The sequence below is a fragment of the Patella vulgata genome, chromosome 6 (assembly GCF_932274485.2).
Source record: "Patella vulgata chromosome 6, xgPatVulg1.2, whole genome shotgun sequence".
In the NCBI taxonomy this organism is placed as follows: domain Eukaryota; kingdom Metazoa; phylum Mollusca; class Gastropoda; family Patellidae; genus Patella; species Patella vulgata.
Genome location: NC_065884.2, coordinates 24,910,674 through 24,930,395, shown reverse-complemented (window position 1 = coordinate 24,930,395; position 19,722 = coordinate 24,910,674). Strand labels below are relative to the sequence as shown.

The window sequence follows — 19,722 nt, the reverse complement described above, 5'->3', positions numbered from 1 at the left end:
AAAGGCCTTGTCCCACTGCACTTACGGATGCAAAGAGGATGTAAAACGGGGAAAAAACGTGCCCTCCGTTTGAAAACGCCATGCATCCGTTGTGTACTCATTGCATATGTGTTTCATACGATCTCACATCCGCTCCAGCTGAAAACGGAAAGAGGGAGGAAAGATAAGGTACATGGAACGTCTATCCATCGTTAGTAGCACGGAAATAGAAAGGATGTTAGCATATGCATCTCGTATATAAAGTTTTCAAAACGGACAAAGCGTTTGTATCTGTGATGTATCTGGTATATTGAAGGATGTCGGAGCTGTCATCCACTTCCATCCGCTACGCTTCCGATGAACATCCCCGCTACATACTTCCCACGTTGGTTCTTTTCCGTTTTGTTTTCGCAAATTTTTCGTCAATTTTGTCCATTTCTGGAGCGGATGAAAACGGATTGAGCCACCCCTGAAAGTTTGCTCGTCCGCTGTGTCCTTTTTGCATACGTTTTGTGTCCATCGGCCACTGGGACCGGGCCTTAAGCATAATATTTAACCCTAAAGTTAGGCCTATCCATTTTTATGCTCACTCAACCATTGACACCGTTTGCCCAATAATTGAAAAACAGGGCTTTGTGGAAGGGTGTGCATCTTTTGCAAGGTTGAAAATGTCATTGGGTCCCTCGATCAATATTTCAAAGCAAGATTACAATTCTTCCAGCTATTGGGTTTGCTGTACATTGGCCTGATTTATAGAGCTTGTATGGACAGCATTTCTATCAGCTTGACAATAAAATGTACATACAATAATTGAAGTAATATTTTATATATTTTATTATTTTGACCACCTATTTACAAATATATACATTAAACAATGAAAACAACTATATCACAATTATAGCATAGTTCAAAAAAAGCATAATACAGTCTGGTTTTAAACATAATTATATTCATTTACAGATAAATATATCTACCATCTTAGGTAAAACAAAGTATCATTTTTAAAAAAGCAGAATGACACTTTTATACTTCCTATAAGGCCATACAAAAACAATATTCTAGTTCTCAGATCATCCTTTACAAAAATCTGATGCAGGAAGAAAGTTTTTATTTTTGTGTTTTTACTTTGTTAAATGACCATTACTGGGTTAAATGACTTCTCATAAACACCATATGTCAAGGCACTACATTTATCTGATGGTGTTATTGATCAGAATATATAATTATCCAGTATTATATATCATTATCAGTAACATTTATGAGAGTTGTACATTTCTGTATTCATTCACAGTTTCTCCTTAAATCATTTATGTGCAGTAATAAATGCGGCTATTTTTCAATTCAAGGGATAATCTTAGAACGAGAAAATTGTTTATATCCCTTTTAAAGATATAATCTACAAATACACTAGCTATAACTTAATCGTGGGTTTCCATAATAAAGGCACCAATTCTAGAGCTTTTTTAAAAATATAAATTAATTTCATGTGTCAATATCATATAAGCTACTTTCAATTGTTGAAGCAATATATGTGTATGAAAAAGTCATTTATATTTTAAAGATGTTACTAAATGACGTCGACTAAACACATATACACATACTCACATAATATATAGCTGTAAAACATTATGTAAAAGTGGATAAATACAGACAGATAATTAAATTAAAACAGATTTAAAAAAGGACTTATTTTTAATTTTCTTATTTCTAATTAAAATCAATCACATATAGTCAAATAAATATAAAAACTTATCATATATAACACACTTGGATTTAGTAATTGTCTTACATGTGAAGTTACAATGAAGGTATCACTTTTGAAAAACTTGTGAAACTCCTTAATCTATAAATACTACCGAGCTATTTTATGAAAGGCTACTAATTTTTGTCTGCTTTTCTTGAGTTGGATCAGGTGAGTAAAATCAGATCTTCAGTGGAATCTTCCACAATATCATATATATATGTCCACTTATTGAAGTCACTGAAAAATGTACCAGTATTTTCCTAAGAAACCACTTGCAATAGCAACGGAGGCTTTACTTCTAAAGGTAATACATAATCAGGGCAGTAAAAACCACCACAGCACAAAAGTTACAGTTCTTACAATGGTATGATAAAGTGAGACATTATAAAATCTGTACATTACCCTGAATAGAGATCAGAGTTAAAGGAACTAGGGGATGGATGACACTAAATAACCATGTTAAATATGAGCAATTTTGAATTAATCTATGGATTTCATATAATGTGTAATGAACTTAGAATGATAATTATAAGGACTAAATTATGTCAATATTCTGTTGCCGAGTGTTATTGTCGATGATACATAAATTCCACTCATCCAGACTGAAAGGGCTAAGACTTATGACCAGATTCAAATATTGCATTTAGTGATATAAGTTTGTAGTATACAAATTTGTAATTCCTTCTTACGTAAAGAAAACTAAAGATTCTAACGACCAGTATGTATGCATGTGAATTATGTAGATAATGAATAATATATGGCTTATATATTAGTCTTAAAAATAAATATATATTCACATTTAATAATAACCCATTAGACTGTAATTAATCTAATTAAAATGAAATCTTTATATAATTCTGACCTCATCACAACATCTAACTACATCTTTCTAAGGTGTATGTTCTTTTCAAAGATTGATTTGAGCCATTGTGAAGTTTGGCTAAAGTTTTAGCCAAATGAAAGGCGTCTTTTCATTAGGTCATTCATAGCAAATGGAAAGGCATTTGGACATAAATTTCTTAGACTTGCCTGAAGTGTAGTGTAATTAATATAAATGACACAAAAACAAAAACAAAAAAAAAAAGGAAGAAAGTACTGTATAGCCTAATTTTAATTAGACTGGTTTCATTTCATATCAAGATAATTTATACATCAGTTTATTTGATTTGGTTAGGTTATAAGAAAAGACACAATAATTATACAAAGACATTTTGTTATATATTTTACATCGCAAAATTAGTTTCGAATGGTCACATCAAGAATTGTCTAAGGAAGTAGTCAAAAACGTTAATTAATTGGTCATGATAACTGATGACATAGATTGGGTGTCAAACAGTTTTGTGATGACACATATTAATTAATTGTATGTTTATCTTTCTATACAACACCGAGCAGTCAAATTGCTTATCCATACTTAGCACAAGCAGAAAATACTCATGATCCAACTCAGTCCAGACATTCATCTAATAAACACATACACCAAGTTTAAAGTTTCTAGCTTAATTAGAAGCAGTGTTATTGTGTCCCAAAACGTGTGACATCCAGTCAAGACAAACAAAACCATTGTAACAGTCCTGCTTTTTTTGAAAGGCATGGGACCAGAAGAAAAACAGTCATTGAAAAGATTGTCCACCCTATTTTTCCTATCAGCTAAACCTAACACATGAGTATATGATCAATGGATAGTTTCAGGTATCTACACAGAAAGCATTCAACATACAAACTTAAATTAAATAGAGAATCTACTCTCTTCATTTAAACTCCCTGGTGGCTTAAACTACTAGATAGCTAATATACAGAAAACAGTATTAATAATGAAATATATATGGCTATAATTACCACATGCATTAAATAAATTAAACTGATTTATACAAGTTTGTTAAAATAATTTACATATATAGCATATTCAATTATATTCACAAGTATTAACTTAACACCATCGAATAAATAGTTAAACAGTAGCATCATATGATTGTAGCAACATACATTTAATGTTAAATGTACTAACATATTCAACCCACTACTGTAATGAGCACAATGTTTCGCTCACAAATTACCTCCCTTTGATATTATAACTACAGCAACTACAGGCAATATCATTAATTAGCAAGTCTGGGTCAAAGCAACAAAATACAAATTTGACATGGCCCCATTTTTGTGAGTAGAGGTGCTCTTAATCCAATGACCATACCTTAACTTTTATTTCAAAATTTAAAAATGCTACCTGTCAAAACTTTTGCACTGAATACTATACATTTTACACAAATACCCCATTTGATGAAAATGGAAGAATAACAGAATTGATATTACCACACTTCAAAATTCTCCATTCACAGGTAGCAGAAAGTTGGAGAAGGGTACATTAAAAGATCTTCATCAAGGAAAAACAATACTTTTGCAGCTTTACATCAATTTCAAATCAACAGCCTGCACTTATACACAGGATAGAGCAGTGAGAAACATTATCAAAATAAACTGTGTACCCAACAGAACCCTTTCTTTTTGGCACATCCATTGACGGCACATGCCAAGTACAAACACCGACTTTTTTCCCTGGTTTAAAATATAGAGTAAAAGATATGTACTAAATGTTTGCACAAGAATGTATTGTCCCATTCATAGAAACGTCTTACAACTTCACATATTCAAAGTGATTATTATAAAGATGGTTAATAGTGTGTACACAATTAGTTTTTGCACTGTATATATTTAATGGAATGCGTATAATAATAAGAGAATAACACACACAGCTATCACACCACCTAATATTATAGAGTCCCGTCTTTTACGAATGTTTATCCTCTGCATTAAACTGTTGATCACTGGAAAACGATCTATTCTTTGGTTAAGGTTGAATATATAAATGTATTTATAAAGCATCATTCTGACATTTCAACGGTCAGTAAAATCTTTTATGCCCAAGGGCAACTTTGAATATTTCACTAGCTGAGCTCTTATATTTAGCAAGTCAAAAACTCTATTTTAATAGATCCTAATAATTCTTTTAAGCTCTATTACAATAGAAATCAATTTTTTTTTTCATCAATGTATATTCACTATCCTTGATTGGAGCAGTGGTGGGAGGAAACCAGATGACCCAGTGAAAACCTGCGAGGTTAGACAGGTTACCCTACACCTTGTCACGTACAAGCAGGGAATTGAAACCAGGCCACTTGACACAATCACAGACCTTATGATGCAACATGCACGCATTAATCATTCGGTCACCCAACCATAACATTTTCAGTTAACTTTGATTAGTAAAATTGGCATGCATGTAAATGCCCTTCTTCATTAGCACAAATGGACTAGAAAAGTAGGGTGCTAAACACCATTTCATTTTTGTTCGAAGATACATATTTTCTAGTAAGTTGGGTTGTATAAAAGGATACTGGCTATTGAATTCACTTTATGCGTAATGTTATCTAAAAACTTTTTCTGTGAATAAAGATTCTCTTTTGTTGCTATGGCAATACTGAAAATATGAGACATAACATTAATAAACAGAAATACAAAGTAATTGAATTGGATGAAAACTCAATCAACATGTACAAATAATGTCATAAAAAAAATGTTTGAACAAATCTTGAAACCTGAACATCTGAGAGATCAGGGAATTTTAAACAAAATTTTTTAACTAACCCTAAAAATGTTAAATAACTGGAGAGTGTAGCAATATAAAATAATAATAATAATAATCCTCGATTTATATAGAACAATAATACTAAAACAGAAGTTTCAAGTTTTCTCTATTGAGCTATGGAAACACTTTAGATGAGATTTAAATGCATCCAAGGAATCAATGGTTCTAATGTTGTAAGCCAATGAATTCCCTAAGAGAGGAGCAGTGAACAAGAAAGATCTTTTTGCAATTTCAAGATTCACTGATGGTTGATACAGAAATTGTTTATTGGTGGATCTAAGAGTTCTCTTGAATTTATATGGGGTAATCAGATCTTTGATATATTTTGCTGATTGATCATGTAATGCCTTGAAAGTCAATAGTAGTATTTTGAACTTGATTCGCTCTTGAATTGGGAACCAATGAAGATTTTTCAGGATCGGGGCTGATGAGTTCTGATTTTTTGTACTTGTCAAAACTCTGGCGGCAGCATTATGAATTCGTTAAAGGTGTTGAATTTGATAATTTGGAATGCCATAAAATAAGGCATTGTGATAGTCTAGTTTATATGAACGAATGAATGAATAAGAGTTCTGTACCGCATTTAAAATATGGGCAAATAAAACAACATAAATGATAGTAAACATTGAACTTTACCTTATTTGGTCATCTACTAATCTTTCTGAACTGCAAAAGCATAAATAAAATATATTTAATTCAATAATTTAACCCTGATATCTTTAAAAGTTAGTAACTAGTCTACTGGTCTGGTAAGATTATTAAATATCAATTGCTGTACCAGAGGACATAAAAAGAACAACATATAAGCTAAAGAATAAATCTTACTTTCGTATGTGTTCATTTTCCTTTAGATATAAGTCTGTTCTTCTGTTTAAACCAGACGAATTTTTGTATGCACTGAAATAAAACAAAAGTAATGTGAAATGAGGAAGCAAGTTCAATCAAAACCTTCTATCATTTAAAACAAACACAAGGCAGATTATCACTACAGAGAACTGGAGGAGGAGAAGAATCAGGAAGACGTGACCGAAAGTTTCCAACTCCCTCTCAAACAGAGCTCATATATTTGGAACTAGTTCTCTTTTTAATATTCCTGTAGCAAAGACTGCCTACTTTATTACTGATTTTGATTTCAGAATGCTATATCGCAACTTCGAAAAAGTCTACTGTCATATAATTATTTCAAAAGCCGTTGTCTGTAATATACATGAATATATTCATCTGACAGTAAAGATCCTAATACATAAATATGGATGAGAAAGTACATCCACTGCCACAAACAACTTACAAAATAGAATACAAGCCAAACATATTTTAAATAAAACGAAATGAAATGGGGTTTAACGTCCTGTTTTTCTGCATGGACTCGGCTAAGGATTAAATAATACAAATATAGGGTAGGTTATAGTAGGTACCAATGAGCATGAGCATGGTTACTATGCACTAATAATATGAAGATAAACAAGCAATGGTTGTCGGTGTGTAATAATCAACTTATCTAAATGTTTGTGGGTTTATTATGCAATTTAGGTTTATAATTTATTTTCTTGGGTAATTAGAAGGAAAAGATAGGTTGCCAGACAACGAAACATACGACCACAGCAGCTACATCATCCGACAGATCGACAAGGGTTGTCACATATTTATTCTTTTGTAGGTAATTGAGGGCATTTACAAGACAATTTCATACAGATCAGATTATAATTTTCGTCATTTGAGGGTTCACAAGATGCTACAAATTGAAACAAGGGCCTTAACTCTGGAAGTAGTTTACAGAAACTGTTGAAATTTGACAGGCTTTTTCATTTTACGAATTTAAATAATGCATATAAATTTCATACAGATTGGATGATAACTTCTGTCATTTGAAGGTTCACAAAGTAAAACAAGGGCCATTCGAACATTCAAAAGATTCACAAAGTAAAACAAGGGCCATAATTGACGGAAATTGTTGAATTTCAATAGACCTCTGTTTCACAAATTTAAATGATGCATATAAATTTCATCCATATCGGATGATAACTTTCATCAATCGAGCATTAACAAGGTTCGACAAAGTGAAACAAGGGTCATAACCAGGGCTGCCGACAACCAGTATCGCAGCGCAATTTGCGATACATATTTTGTCCGTTGCTAATCAAAAATTAAAATCTAACGTTTTTGATTCGCAGTAACTGCGAATCATTAATATGCCTGCCATTTTGGATATTGACAGAAAGATTATCCACAGTTTGAAGACTAGGAGGCTTTCTCAACACTTTCAACGTGTATAAAATGTCAAATAAAATTTTATAAACAAAACTGAAATCTCCGTGTGACATTTTCTTTTCGGACTACCCAGACTCAATTCATAATACAATATCAATGAATATAATACGGGGACATAACTCTATGAATAGGGACTATTAAACCGGAAATAGGGAATCAAGTAGTACCACTCATGTTGCGAGACATGCCAATTTCAAGTAATTATATCAGCATTCATTTTGAAAGAAATAAATCCAGTGTATCCCTCACGTATTGTAAATAAAATAATAAATACATGTTAACGTATTGTAAAATGATAAATCAAAGTAAGAATTCCCGTAAAATATTATTGCGCGTTTGTCTAGTTAATCGATGTGCGCCCGATTGAACAAAAATAGTAATAATACATGATAAAAAGCAGACAAAATTGTTTTCTAACGAAGATTTCTAAAGTAACGAAGAAATAACAATTAAAATGAGCGGGGCATCGGAAGACACTGTCAAGAATTGGCTTCAGACATAAGACCTAACCAAAAGTTTACATCACATTCACTAACTGTTACAACTACATGTGGCAGTGCTAAAAAAATGGAAGAATGAAATTTAATCATAATTAAAGTAATATCTAGTTATTTGGGTTGTTTTATGCTGAAACTGAAAAACTGCTAACCAATTTTTAGCTTTGCTAATCAAATTTGGCAAAATTGGACTTTTTGATTAGCAGTGCTGCTAATCAACTGTGAAAATTACCGACAGCCCTGGTCATAACTCTAGAACTAATTATTGTAAATTGCTGAAATTCAATAGGCTTCGTCGATTCATTAATCTAAATGATGCATATAAATTTCATACAGATCGGATGATGACTTGGTGTAAGAGCATTCACAAGGTTCAACAAAGTAAAACAAGGGACATAACTCTGAACAAAAATTGCTGATATTCAATAGACTTCTTTGTTTCAATAATTTAATTAATGCATAAAAATTTCACAAAGATCGGATGAGTGTTCACAACATTCAACAAAATGAAACAGGGGCCATTTCTCTAGAAGTAATAAACGGAAATAATAATGCATATAAATTTCACATAGATCGGCAAATAACACTTGATGTTAGAGCGTTCAGAAGGTTCAATAAAGTGAAACAAGGGCCATAAATCTAGAAGTAATTGACGGAAATAGCTAAATTTCAATAGACCTCTGTTTCACAAATTTAAATAATGCATATAAATTTCACAAAGATCGAATGATAACTTTTAGCGTTAGATCGTTCACAAGTTCAATAAAGTGAAACAAGGGCTATAACTCTTCTTTTTACAAATTTAAATGATACATATATACTATTCAAAAAAAGTAGGGGATATTTGATTTTTAAGTGTTATTAAAGTCACCTAATGAAACTGACGAAGAAACAAATGACATGAAATGAAGTTCACATTCATCGATTTATTCCAAATGATCGTTAGACTAAGTAAGGCACAGACTGACCATTATAAGGGTAAAATGATACCCGGGGTCAAACAGCAAAGTTACCACAGCATCACAACCAAGTCAGTAACGGGTAAATCCTCCTCTGTTTGCCAAACAAGCATTGATCCGACGTGGCATACTCCTAATGAGACGTCTAAGGTCATTTTGGTCCAGATTGTCCCATTCCTGTTGCAACGCAGCAGCAAGTTCTTGGACATTGGCAGGACGTTGTTGACGTTGACGTAACCTCTGTCCAAGCATGTCCCAGACATGCTCGATGGGGGAGAGGTCGGGACTCAGTGCTGGCCAAGGTAATGTGGTGATGTTCTGTTGTTGGAGGTAACCTGTAACGATCCTGGCCCTGTGACATCTTGCGTTGTCATCCTGGAAGATGAAACGGCGGCCATGACGTCGTGCGAACGGCACAACATGGACTGCCAAGATGTTGTCCCGGTAGTACTGGCCTGTAACACGCCCTGCGACAACATGTAAAGCCGTTCTTCCAGCAACAGTGATGCCTCCCCACACCATAACAGAACCACCCTCAAATCGATCATGTCTGATGACGTTAACGTCTTGGAAGCGCTCGTTTCGACGACGCCACACCCTCCTACGTCTGTCCAAAAAATCAACAGTGAACCTTGACTCATCTGAAAACATCACATTGCTCCAGCGTCGATTATCCCAGTGTTGACGATCCCTACACCAACGACGTCTTGCCTGAATGTGATGATCTCTCAAACAAGGGATCACGCGAGGACGTCGGGCGCGAAGGTGACCCCTATGCAGTCGATTCCGAATCGTCTGGCCACTCACTCTCACACCAGTGTCTGTTTGAAGACGAGCGCTGATCTGATTTGCTGTGATGACACGATTTCTCAAGGCCAAGGTACGGATAAATCGATCCTGGGCTTGAGTTGTCGCCCTTGGTCGACCTGAGCGTGGTCTGTCCTGTACAGATTGTGTATCACGGTATCTGGACCATAGCCTGCTTATGACAGACTGAGAAACATTCATCGTCCGCGCCACAACCGCCTGTGTTGTGCCGATCTGTAGCATGCCAAGGGCACGTAACCTTTCATTTTGGGTAAGCCGACGCATATCAAAATTTGTTTTCTGGTCACTAAAACAATTAAACTGATGTTTCCAACGTGGAATTCAATGCCACAATGACTGTAACATTCAAAGTCAGAGTCGTGCAAATCTTGGGTTGGATCCCCATGATGATCCCAAGCATCACCTGCATTCCATGCGGTAGCTATTGGTGCGTTTGGGCGTCACATGTAACTGGAAATGTTTCTTCTGTTAGGTTCTATAGTGACTTTTTTCGTAGTCATTTGCATATTTTAGTATTATGCCCCCAAAATCAAATATCCCCTACTTTTTTTGAATAGTATAAATTTCATATAGATCGGCAGATAACTTTAGATGTTAGAGTGTTCACAAGGTTCGACAAGTGAAACAGCTGCCACAACTCTAGATGTAATAAACGGAAATTGCTGAAATTAAATAGACTTTTACATCTCACTAATTTAAACAACATAATAATTTATCAATTTTAAAACAATCGGATGATAACTTTTGGTGTTCACAAGAAATTTCCATGTGGGTGTATAATAAATGTAAGATTTATAATCAAAAAGATGACCTAATTCGGTTTAATATCCAGACATAGTAAACTTGACATTTTGTTTGTCCTTGTTCTTTGAAGTAAATACGATAACTCACTTGATATCTCTATGAACAGAACCTAATAAATCTTCCCGTTCTCTAATAGCTGTAATATTAGCTTTAGTTTTCTGAAACTCATGAGTATAATCTTGTAAGATATCTCTATGACGCTCATATGTGTGATTTAAAGCTGCACTATTAGAATTTAAACTAATATTCTGTGTGTATTCAACCATTCTGTCATTAATTTCATTTAACTGAAATAAAAAATATCAACCTTTTCAATATTTAAAATACTGTTATGTTAAATATTGTACATAAATAAAGATAAGTTGCCAGGCAATAAACCATACAACCACAACAGCTGAATCGTCCAGGAAGTCAACAATAAAACATTTATAATATACTAAAATCTGATTAAGAGTAACATTTAGTTTATAAAACATTTATTGATTTAATATCATGGAATGGATTGAGCTGTTCAAGTTATCAAAAATCATTGAAAATCAATCAATATACTTGTTCATCTCTATACTTGTATCAATCTAAAGTCAATCGAAACAATTATATAGGCGTCTTCGTTTCATGACCGTAAACACGGTGTACAAATATAAAATCAATCAGATGATAACTATGGTCTCTAAAGCATCCACAAGATTTTTCAAAGTGATCAAGGACCAAAACTCTGGCAAGTAATTATCGGATATCGTTGAAAAACAATAGGCCTCTTTGTTTCATGACCTTAAACATGGTGTATAAATTTAAACACAATCGGATATTAACTTTAGTCTCTAGAGCGTCCACACTAGATGATGTAAAGGGAATATGCTGAATACTCCAGTCAAATTGCTTCACTCTAAGCCCAGAAAACATTATTTTAAAATCCCTGTTGCCTCAATTGTCATTGTTACCACGGTCACAATTATTAACAAAGTCTTGATTATACATTTTTGCATTTAACCATTAATGGACGTCAAACAGCAGATTGGATTCAAATCCAATGAAAATCAGATACATAATACGGCATCAAGAGATGATTATGGTCTTTTCATGTCAATTAATGTCTAATTAATAATTTAGGTAACATTTCAGGCCTAAAGAAAGACCTGCAATAGGGAGATTTACCTTTTGCATAATTAAAAGCAAAATGTTTTTAAACAAAAATACTGTAAAATATCATTGGAATGGGATGATAACTTTAGTCAGTATATAAATTGGTTTATAAATGTAGAAGTGATCACAGGAAATTGTGATCCATGAAGGGACAGATGGACCGGGCCCTGAGGTGACAAAAAAAATACTTCCACATATCGATGTTTGTGTATAAAAATTGCAAATATAATACACCGCACAATTCGCTTTTTTAAGTCTTCAATATTCCAGACTATACAGATATTTTCCCACAATACTGCTTTTGAAATGAAATGGGGTTTAATAGGCTAATAGAGATGGCTAGGCTTCATTCTCACACCTCTGACAAGGGGGAAACCACATTGGAAAATCCCGAGGAATTTTCTTGGACAACACTGGGATCTGGGATGAAACCTGGGACCTCCAGGTTTGAAAACCTACCTCAGATAAAGAAATACCTACCTTAGAGAGTAACTGTTGTATTTCCATTGCCATGGTCTCTATCATATGTTCACTACTTGTTTTATTAATTAAAGGTGAAGTGTCACTGAAATATTCAAATGTATTGGTTATCAGAGAGAGAGATAGAGAGAGAGAGAGGGAGGAGGTCCACGCACTAGGTCATTTTGGGACTAACATATGGTTCAATTTCATTTGCTTGCACGAGGGGTCTTTAGCAGTGGAAGGAAACCGGAGGACCCAGAGAAATCCCACGAGGTTAGACTAGCGACCCTAATCCTTGCCACATACAAACGGGCAATAAAAACCACACCAGTTTACTCAATGACAGACCTTATGATACAACATGCATGCGCTAACCATTCGGCCATCCAACCCCCCAGTTATCAACTAGAATCAATAAAATATAAGTTTAATTAAAACATTTTAAAATCTATTTCTGGGAGTACTTGCCAAAATAATTTAATTGTCTATTACAAAATATGAAAAAGGTAGCAAATTGGTTAATTAATTGGATACTAGAATTTGATTTTTCTTAAAATTAAAAAATCAAGAAGACCATGACAAAAGAAAACAGTGTAACCCAAGCTTCCATCACCACAATGATATATTAAAAAAGACGATTCTCATTTCTTAACCACATGACACATGCAAACATGTTCCTTTTAAAAAGAATAAATAAAGACAGAATTACTCAAACACATTACTCACTTTCAAGTTATATATTAAACTTAAAACTGATAAGTTTACAATGCAAACATACATATTACAGCAGTATTTACTGTTTTGAAAAAGAAAACATGTATGTATGTATAAATTCTGCGACAACTGCCATGCATATAAAAATATAATCTCCACAAAATATGATATTCCTTTTTTTACACAACTATCAAAACATAATGGTTTTACAGATAATCTGTTTATGTCTTCTTATTTCATGTAGGCTACAAGAAAATAATCTATTATTTTACTTTCCTTCTAAATAAAATCCTTTGTCAATGTACTATTTAGTTCGAATAAATATTGTTTCACAACCTCATGTTAACTATACATGTACATAGAATAATATGATTTCTGATAATGCAAATGTATGTCCTTGACCAACTTTCATGCAATTCTAAGTATAATGCTATTATATTATCTAGAACACTGTCTTGTTTGGCAAAAAATGTTAGTCAAATTATGATAGATTTAATAAAAGGTATAACAAATCAAATCAAGATTAAACAAAGCTATAAATTTAAATGAGTGATGAAATTAACTTATAGAAAAATGTTGATTGGTTTTTTGACTCTCTACATGCACTACTAAGTAAACAAATATTATGTAAAGTCGAATATTGTCTAAGTGAAGTCCATGAAATTTTATAAAATATTCGAATAAATTCCAAAATGGCATTTGAAGAATAATATTCATCGATAGCATGACATGAAACCCAGTTACACAGAAGCTTACAAATATAAATATATATACATATAAATTATCATATACATTAAAATAAAACAGAGATTGAGGGAGGACCAAATTGTATGGATACAAATTCCTTTTAAGCCCTGAAAAACTAACTAATTCATTACCTCTTTTGCTCTTCAGTAGGGCTAATAAATAATTATAAATTAATTAGTAATGTACAATTTGGTTATACTGCAGAAATTAATGAGTTGCTATTTATTGTCTGAGCCATGCTAAAAAGTAAAGTGTTTTCGTCCTCTATTAATACAAGTAGTTATAAACAACCAAAATTATACTCAATCAGAGTTGGTATACTCCATTATTAAATACCCCAGTATTAGTACACTAGGATAACACTCCCATAACTTCATGAAAGATTACTACCAAATTGAAAAACATCAATCTTACAGTACTAATGTACTAAAAGATTAACAAGAGGCTGAACAAATCTCGTGTTATTGAATGTATCAAAAATTTCCATACAATGTAGATAATTGAAGCCTGTATTATTATTTAGGACTAAACAGTACAGTGGATACAGCCACTTACACAGCCAATATTGTCATGTTGAGATCAGTGAAATTTGTTGTTTTCCAGGTTAATGTTTTATGAAGTGCTGTTCTTGGGCACTTATTCATATCAATAAAGTTCATTCAAAAAATACATGTACAATTACCTTTCATATTCTCTTTGCGCAGATATACTTGTTCCTAACTTGCTGAAGGAAACTAGCTTTAAATCAATCTCATTCTCCAATTGTCGAGCCTGTTTACGTAAATCTGAAAAAAATAAATATAACTATAATTTGTAACTGCATCAAGAAGGATTTTTTGTGATTCATCTTATTTCAAAAAATGGCAGAAAATATTATATATAAAGTTATTGAATAAGATTTAACAGCAGTTCCTAATGAAAAGAAGCAGCTATGAGTAAATTGAAAGTAATACCAAGTAGGTAAATGTTGAGTGAATGCTAAAAGCAAAGCTTAGTCATGGTTTCTCAGTTGTAACAGTCAAAATGAAATTTTGACTAGTCATGGTTTCTCGGTTGCAGAAGTCAAAATTTTGACTATTTTTTTAAATTAAAAATCTGCTTTATTTTTAAGGTTGTCAATAGTTGATAAATTTATGTTAAATTAGGCTTAGCCTACCGGTATTGTTAAAAAGACCCCATTTGTTATGAAATGTTCTGCAGACTGTCTGTTTTAAGACACCCTGAAATCATAATCACTGATCACCCTAGTAAATTGTAAGTTTTAGTTTTTACCCTCAACAATTTAAGTAACAACATTTTAAGTTACACAAAAATTAAAGAAGTGGACATCTTAGTGTGAAGGATGCTTACCTTCTGTCATATAATGGTGAATGCATACAGACAGGGCTTGTTTATATTATACATGCACCCTTAGCTTTGTGTGTATACATTTTTACTCACAATACATTTATAAGTGATCTGGATGATCAAAGATAAATGTACATGTAGCCCACATGTAAAGACATACATGTACGCTTATTGTCAGTTTACAATGGGCAATGAAGTTCAATTGTAGCTGTTATTTATACTGATTCGGTTTTAAAATCTAATTTATCGAAAATAAAAGATGTTTACAGTAAGTTTTGATGACTTGCCTTTCAAGGAAAGGTCTGATTCGGGCAGGAATCTAAAAGATGTGTGTGTTCTAGAAATGAAATGAAATCGGGTTTAATGTCCTACTTCAGTACTTATCTCGTGTTCTCGTTCGACATCAGGTCTTGAGACGGTCAACCTGATATGCTCACAGTCACACATCGACACAGAGCTCAGTCGTATTATAGTACCATAGATAATACAGTATTATCTATGGTCATACACAAAAACAAGGCTGGAAAATCCCGCGCAACTTTCTTACTCTTAGCACACACCTGGATATTATCAACTAAGCTAAGGATCTTCATCTTGGGGTCATTCACTCATTGAGTTTGAGCCAGCGCCTTAAGCACTGAGCCAACATGGCTCACAATGTGTCTGGGGTAGAGAATTACGTAGCAGTTAGTTGGGTGTGGAGGTGGGGAGTAAGTTTGTAACTACAGCAGTTTCATTTCAGAAACCCAAAATAAACTGTCAAAAACAATACTGTCAATTGAATCAATACCGTACGTCAACTTCTCACTCTCAGTCTTCTGTCACGACTCACAGCCGTTATATTTAAGTCGATTTTAGAAGAAGTAGGTCCTGAACATGAATTAGTTTTTAATGTATTTCATAACAAACAGCTTCCTCTGTAAAACAAACATTACATATCTTGCTAAAACAGATGAATGAACGTTTATAATAACCAAAATAACTTTGTTTACCTTCCCAAAGGTTTCCCATGTCGGCCATGATAGATTTAGTCATGTTGGCAAATTCTCGTTTGCACGATAAACTTTAAAAAAAATTGTTAAATTTATCTAAGTAAGACTTTGGCTATTTATTCCATTTACTAGGCAAGTGGCTTATTTATCAATATAAATTATTACATAAATAAAAAGGTAAATTTCTGACTTAATTGGCTTGTTTAAATTTGGAATTCAGAATAATGCGGTTTATAAAACGAAACGAAATAAAAAAAATATCAGAACTCACACACAATAAGAAGCCATACACATAATTCCGTTCTCTAGGTTTAAAATTTTCTTATATTGTTTGGGGTCAGGATGGGGTGGTGGTGGGGTGTGTGATACATTTTGTTTTAAAATAGTTTTGTGAACGTACGTTTTTATACAATTAAATCATTAAATAACGATACCTGTATGTGTATTGAAACGTAGCATGTTATTTAAATTCAAAAGTAGTAAATCCATACAAGTGTTTTATTTTGTGAAATCTATTTCTATATGTCTTATTGTTATCAAATGAAGAAAGTTTGCTAAAACATTAGTAAAACCTGATGGCTTAAAAACTGAATAAGCCAGATCGTTCACATACGGCAAAAATATCTAATACATACTGTAAACATCGAAGTATATAATATAAGCTGCTTGGTACAAAGAAAAGATAGTAACATTAGCATTACTTCATCTACTGCAGATACATACAGATGGCTGTGTAAAATTAATGGACACCAATAAAAACTTTAAAGAGATCATAAAACTTGTTAGAATTTATCGATCTGAATATGCCTTTCGGTAACAGTACTTTTGGCTGTATGTGCGTATTAAACTTTATCTTTGACTATTATTCCCACATGTTGGGACTTAACGTGGAGTTTCTCCCCTTGCTTCTGTTACGGGTTTATGTTTTCATTTTTTATGCTCATACATAGAGGTTAATATACACTGTGCCGAATTTACCTATAGACTTGGCAGACTCAAGCCTGGGGCCTTAAGATCTGGGGGACTTCAAGCCAAGGTATAATAAATTTGACACTGCCATTATGTATACTCGAAGGACGTTTCCATACAAAAAAGTAAATTATATTTTACTCTTATTGACCAAATTATGAATGCAATACAGAAGTCGTACGGAAATACACGTTAACAAAAATTAATGCGTAAATTAATGGCCCCAACCACCTCTCACTCTCTCTCATAAAGGTCGTTAATATTTGTGACTTTTAAGTAATTTAGGTAGTCTTTCAACTATTGTCTGTCTCGAATAGTTTTAAAATATAATCCTGTTAAGTAATCTTTTATTTAGCGTGCTAATGAGCTGCTAATGATCAGATAGAATTCCATAATATCGAGTTTTATAGGAAGCCATGCTGAATAGTAATCTGCCCTTAATATGAGATCGTCAACTATTCTTCACAGGATATTAACTCAAATTTTAGACGTTTTATTATCAGCACCAAAATGAAATGTATATGAAGTGAATATAAGTGTATGATTTGGTTACACAACTGAGATTAATACGTTTTGGTTGAAATCTACCATCGCACGGAAACATTTTAATTTAAAGATACTTTAGAAATGAAATAAAATGGACTTTAACGGTCTACTGCTGCTCCGACTTGGCTAATATGAAGACGGAGGTACATTTAAATAAGTTTGAGCTAGCATTCTGGGGTGATGGGTAGCTTATGAAATTGAATGCTATTTGCACCACAAATCAACATTGACACACCCGATTTTCGCAAATGTCCTCCGAGGAGAGATCTCCGAGCCTCCATAGCCAAATATTCTTCATCCATGACTGTATATATGTGATGGCTCTATAGAACATAACACCGTATTTCTGATGGTGGGGGGGGGGGGGGGGTAAAATTTTAAATTAACATTAATTGATATTGAAAGAATGTTTGGGGTCATACTCTTCGAAAAAGTATATTGTGAAGTATAGTTTTTGTTGTTGAAATTTAGTTTTTCTTTTATCTTTTGGACGCGTCTGACAAAAAATAAATTTGAATACCGAAATGGGGTGTTAAGACATAATTGATTCCTCCCGCCTAAATACGGTCATGATGTAAATAAATTTGATTTTTGATTTGGAAAATTGTTACCCGAGCAATCAGTTTTGTTCCCTGTGACCTTGTTCAAAAGATTTTGAAAAACATTCTTTTGATCCATGCTATTTGTAACAGTTGACCTGGTATGCGACCGTGTCATAAATTCTAGTTTAAACGTGGACGATAGAGATTATCCTGGGACAAATCTTTTATCTTCTGGACCTTCAAAATTTGATTGATGTGTTTTGACTGGCTGGATGGAGCGCCATGTCTTTTAATATTAATACCATATTATCTATTATGATATTTTGAGCTCTGTTGATTTGTCGTGTCATATTGATCAGTCTGACACATTTCGAAACATCATAAATATATTTTTGTCAAATGTCAACACTAGGAAATAGCCTATTTAAGTGCCCTACAGACACATATTTTCAATTTTGGCTCTTAGTTTCACATTCATACTGAACATGGAAATAGTGATGATAGGCTATAAGAATATGATAAAGTGCACCAGTATAAGTTATGACTGTGACGAGGTGATCTATCTTTAAACCCATGTCCATGTGACATTTGAAGCCAATAGAATGCGCGATTTTGGCCCAATAAGACATTCATTTTATGTTATCAATTCAAATAATTTATTGCATTTATTCTGAAAGGAAGAATCATGTTGAATGGACTAAGCATGCGTAACATTTTGACTGTTCGCGCATTTCACCGAACATAATTGATTAGAATTTACAATTTTTATTTTAGAAATTGAATAGATATCAGTTAATATACATTCATATTAAATTAATATTTGCTTTTAGACCCATTTTCGCCTATTTTAAGGTTCCAAAGAATAAGAGCAATAAGCACTTTCAACATGATGATGATGTTATTTGTAAGGCTTTCGGTATCAAACGTTTGATCTGTAGTTAAAATGGTTAAGGGGGCGTTATATGTACATCATGGGAGTAAGTAATGGACGATTATTGTCGGTAAATACTACAGATAAGTAATTAAAGTTTTATACATCTATAATTACTTTCCTTTTCCCATTCGTGCCGTTATTAATCAAGGAATCCACGCTAGAAAGCGATGTTAATTTTCAAAAGATGGTGAAACCGATCTAGCATTGTGTTGAATGCGAGTGATTTGAACGCGGTAGGTAATTAACTTGAGTGGGTTAAGTATATCAATCGTCCATGCGATAGTCCTTGAATCTAACTATTACAATGTCGTTTTTAAGTGTTTATTGCACCAAACATGATAATTAAATTTATCACTGAGTATATGTATAGACATTTGTTTAACACCTTATTTTATGTCTTACCGAAATCCATCTGTTACAACCAACATATGCTAACTTTAACAATAAATTACAATCATTGTGTCTGTAAGTAATATGGGCTATATTATTGCTCAATAAACCAATGGGGGTGGGCAGGGGGTGTGGCGGGGGGTATGCAATACATTTTATCTTATCCTATGCAGGGCTAGCGACAACAACTTGGCGGTTGGCGAGTGCGGGCGAG

General features: G+C 33.3%; 1 protein-coding gene across 2 annotated transcripts; it reads right to left on the bottom strand.

The window, feature by feature from the left end:
• Positions 1 to 795: 795 nt before the first annotated feature.
• Positions 796 to 16,221, bottom strand: LOC126823383 (Golgi SNAP receptor complex member 1). 2 transcript variants are annotated; one of them, XM_050552198.2, is made up of 9 exons: positions 16,128 to 16,221; positions 14,471 to 14,573; positions 13,920 to 13,940; positions 12,346 to 12,430; positions 10,810 to 11,009; positions 6,192 to 6,263; positions 6,003 to 6,032; positions 5,116 to 5,198; positions 796 to 4,557 (listed from the first exon to the last, which is right to left on the bottom strand). In XM_050552198.2, exons 1-9 carry the CDS (start codon positions 16,168 to 16,170, stop codon positions 4,433 to 4,435), a joined length of 762 nt encoding a protein of 253 aa, XP_050408155.1. In that variant the 5' UTR covers positions 16,171 to 16,221; the 3' UTR covers positions 796 to 4,432. The 2 variants fall into 2 exon arrangements, with proteins under 2 accessions (XP_050408155.1, XP_050408156.1); XM_050552199.2 differs by lacking the exon at positions 13,920 to 13,940.
• Between the last annotated feature and the right edge of the window lie 3,501 nt (positions 16,222 to 19,722).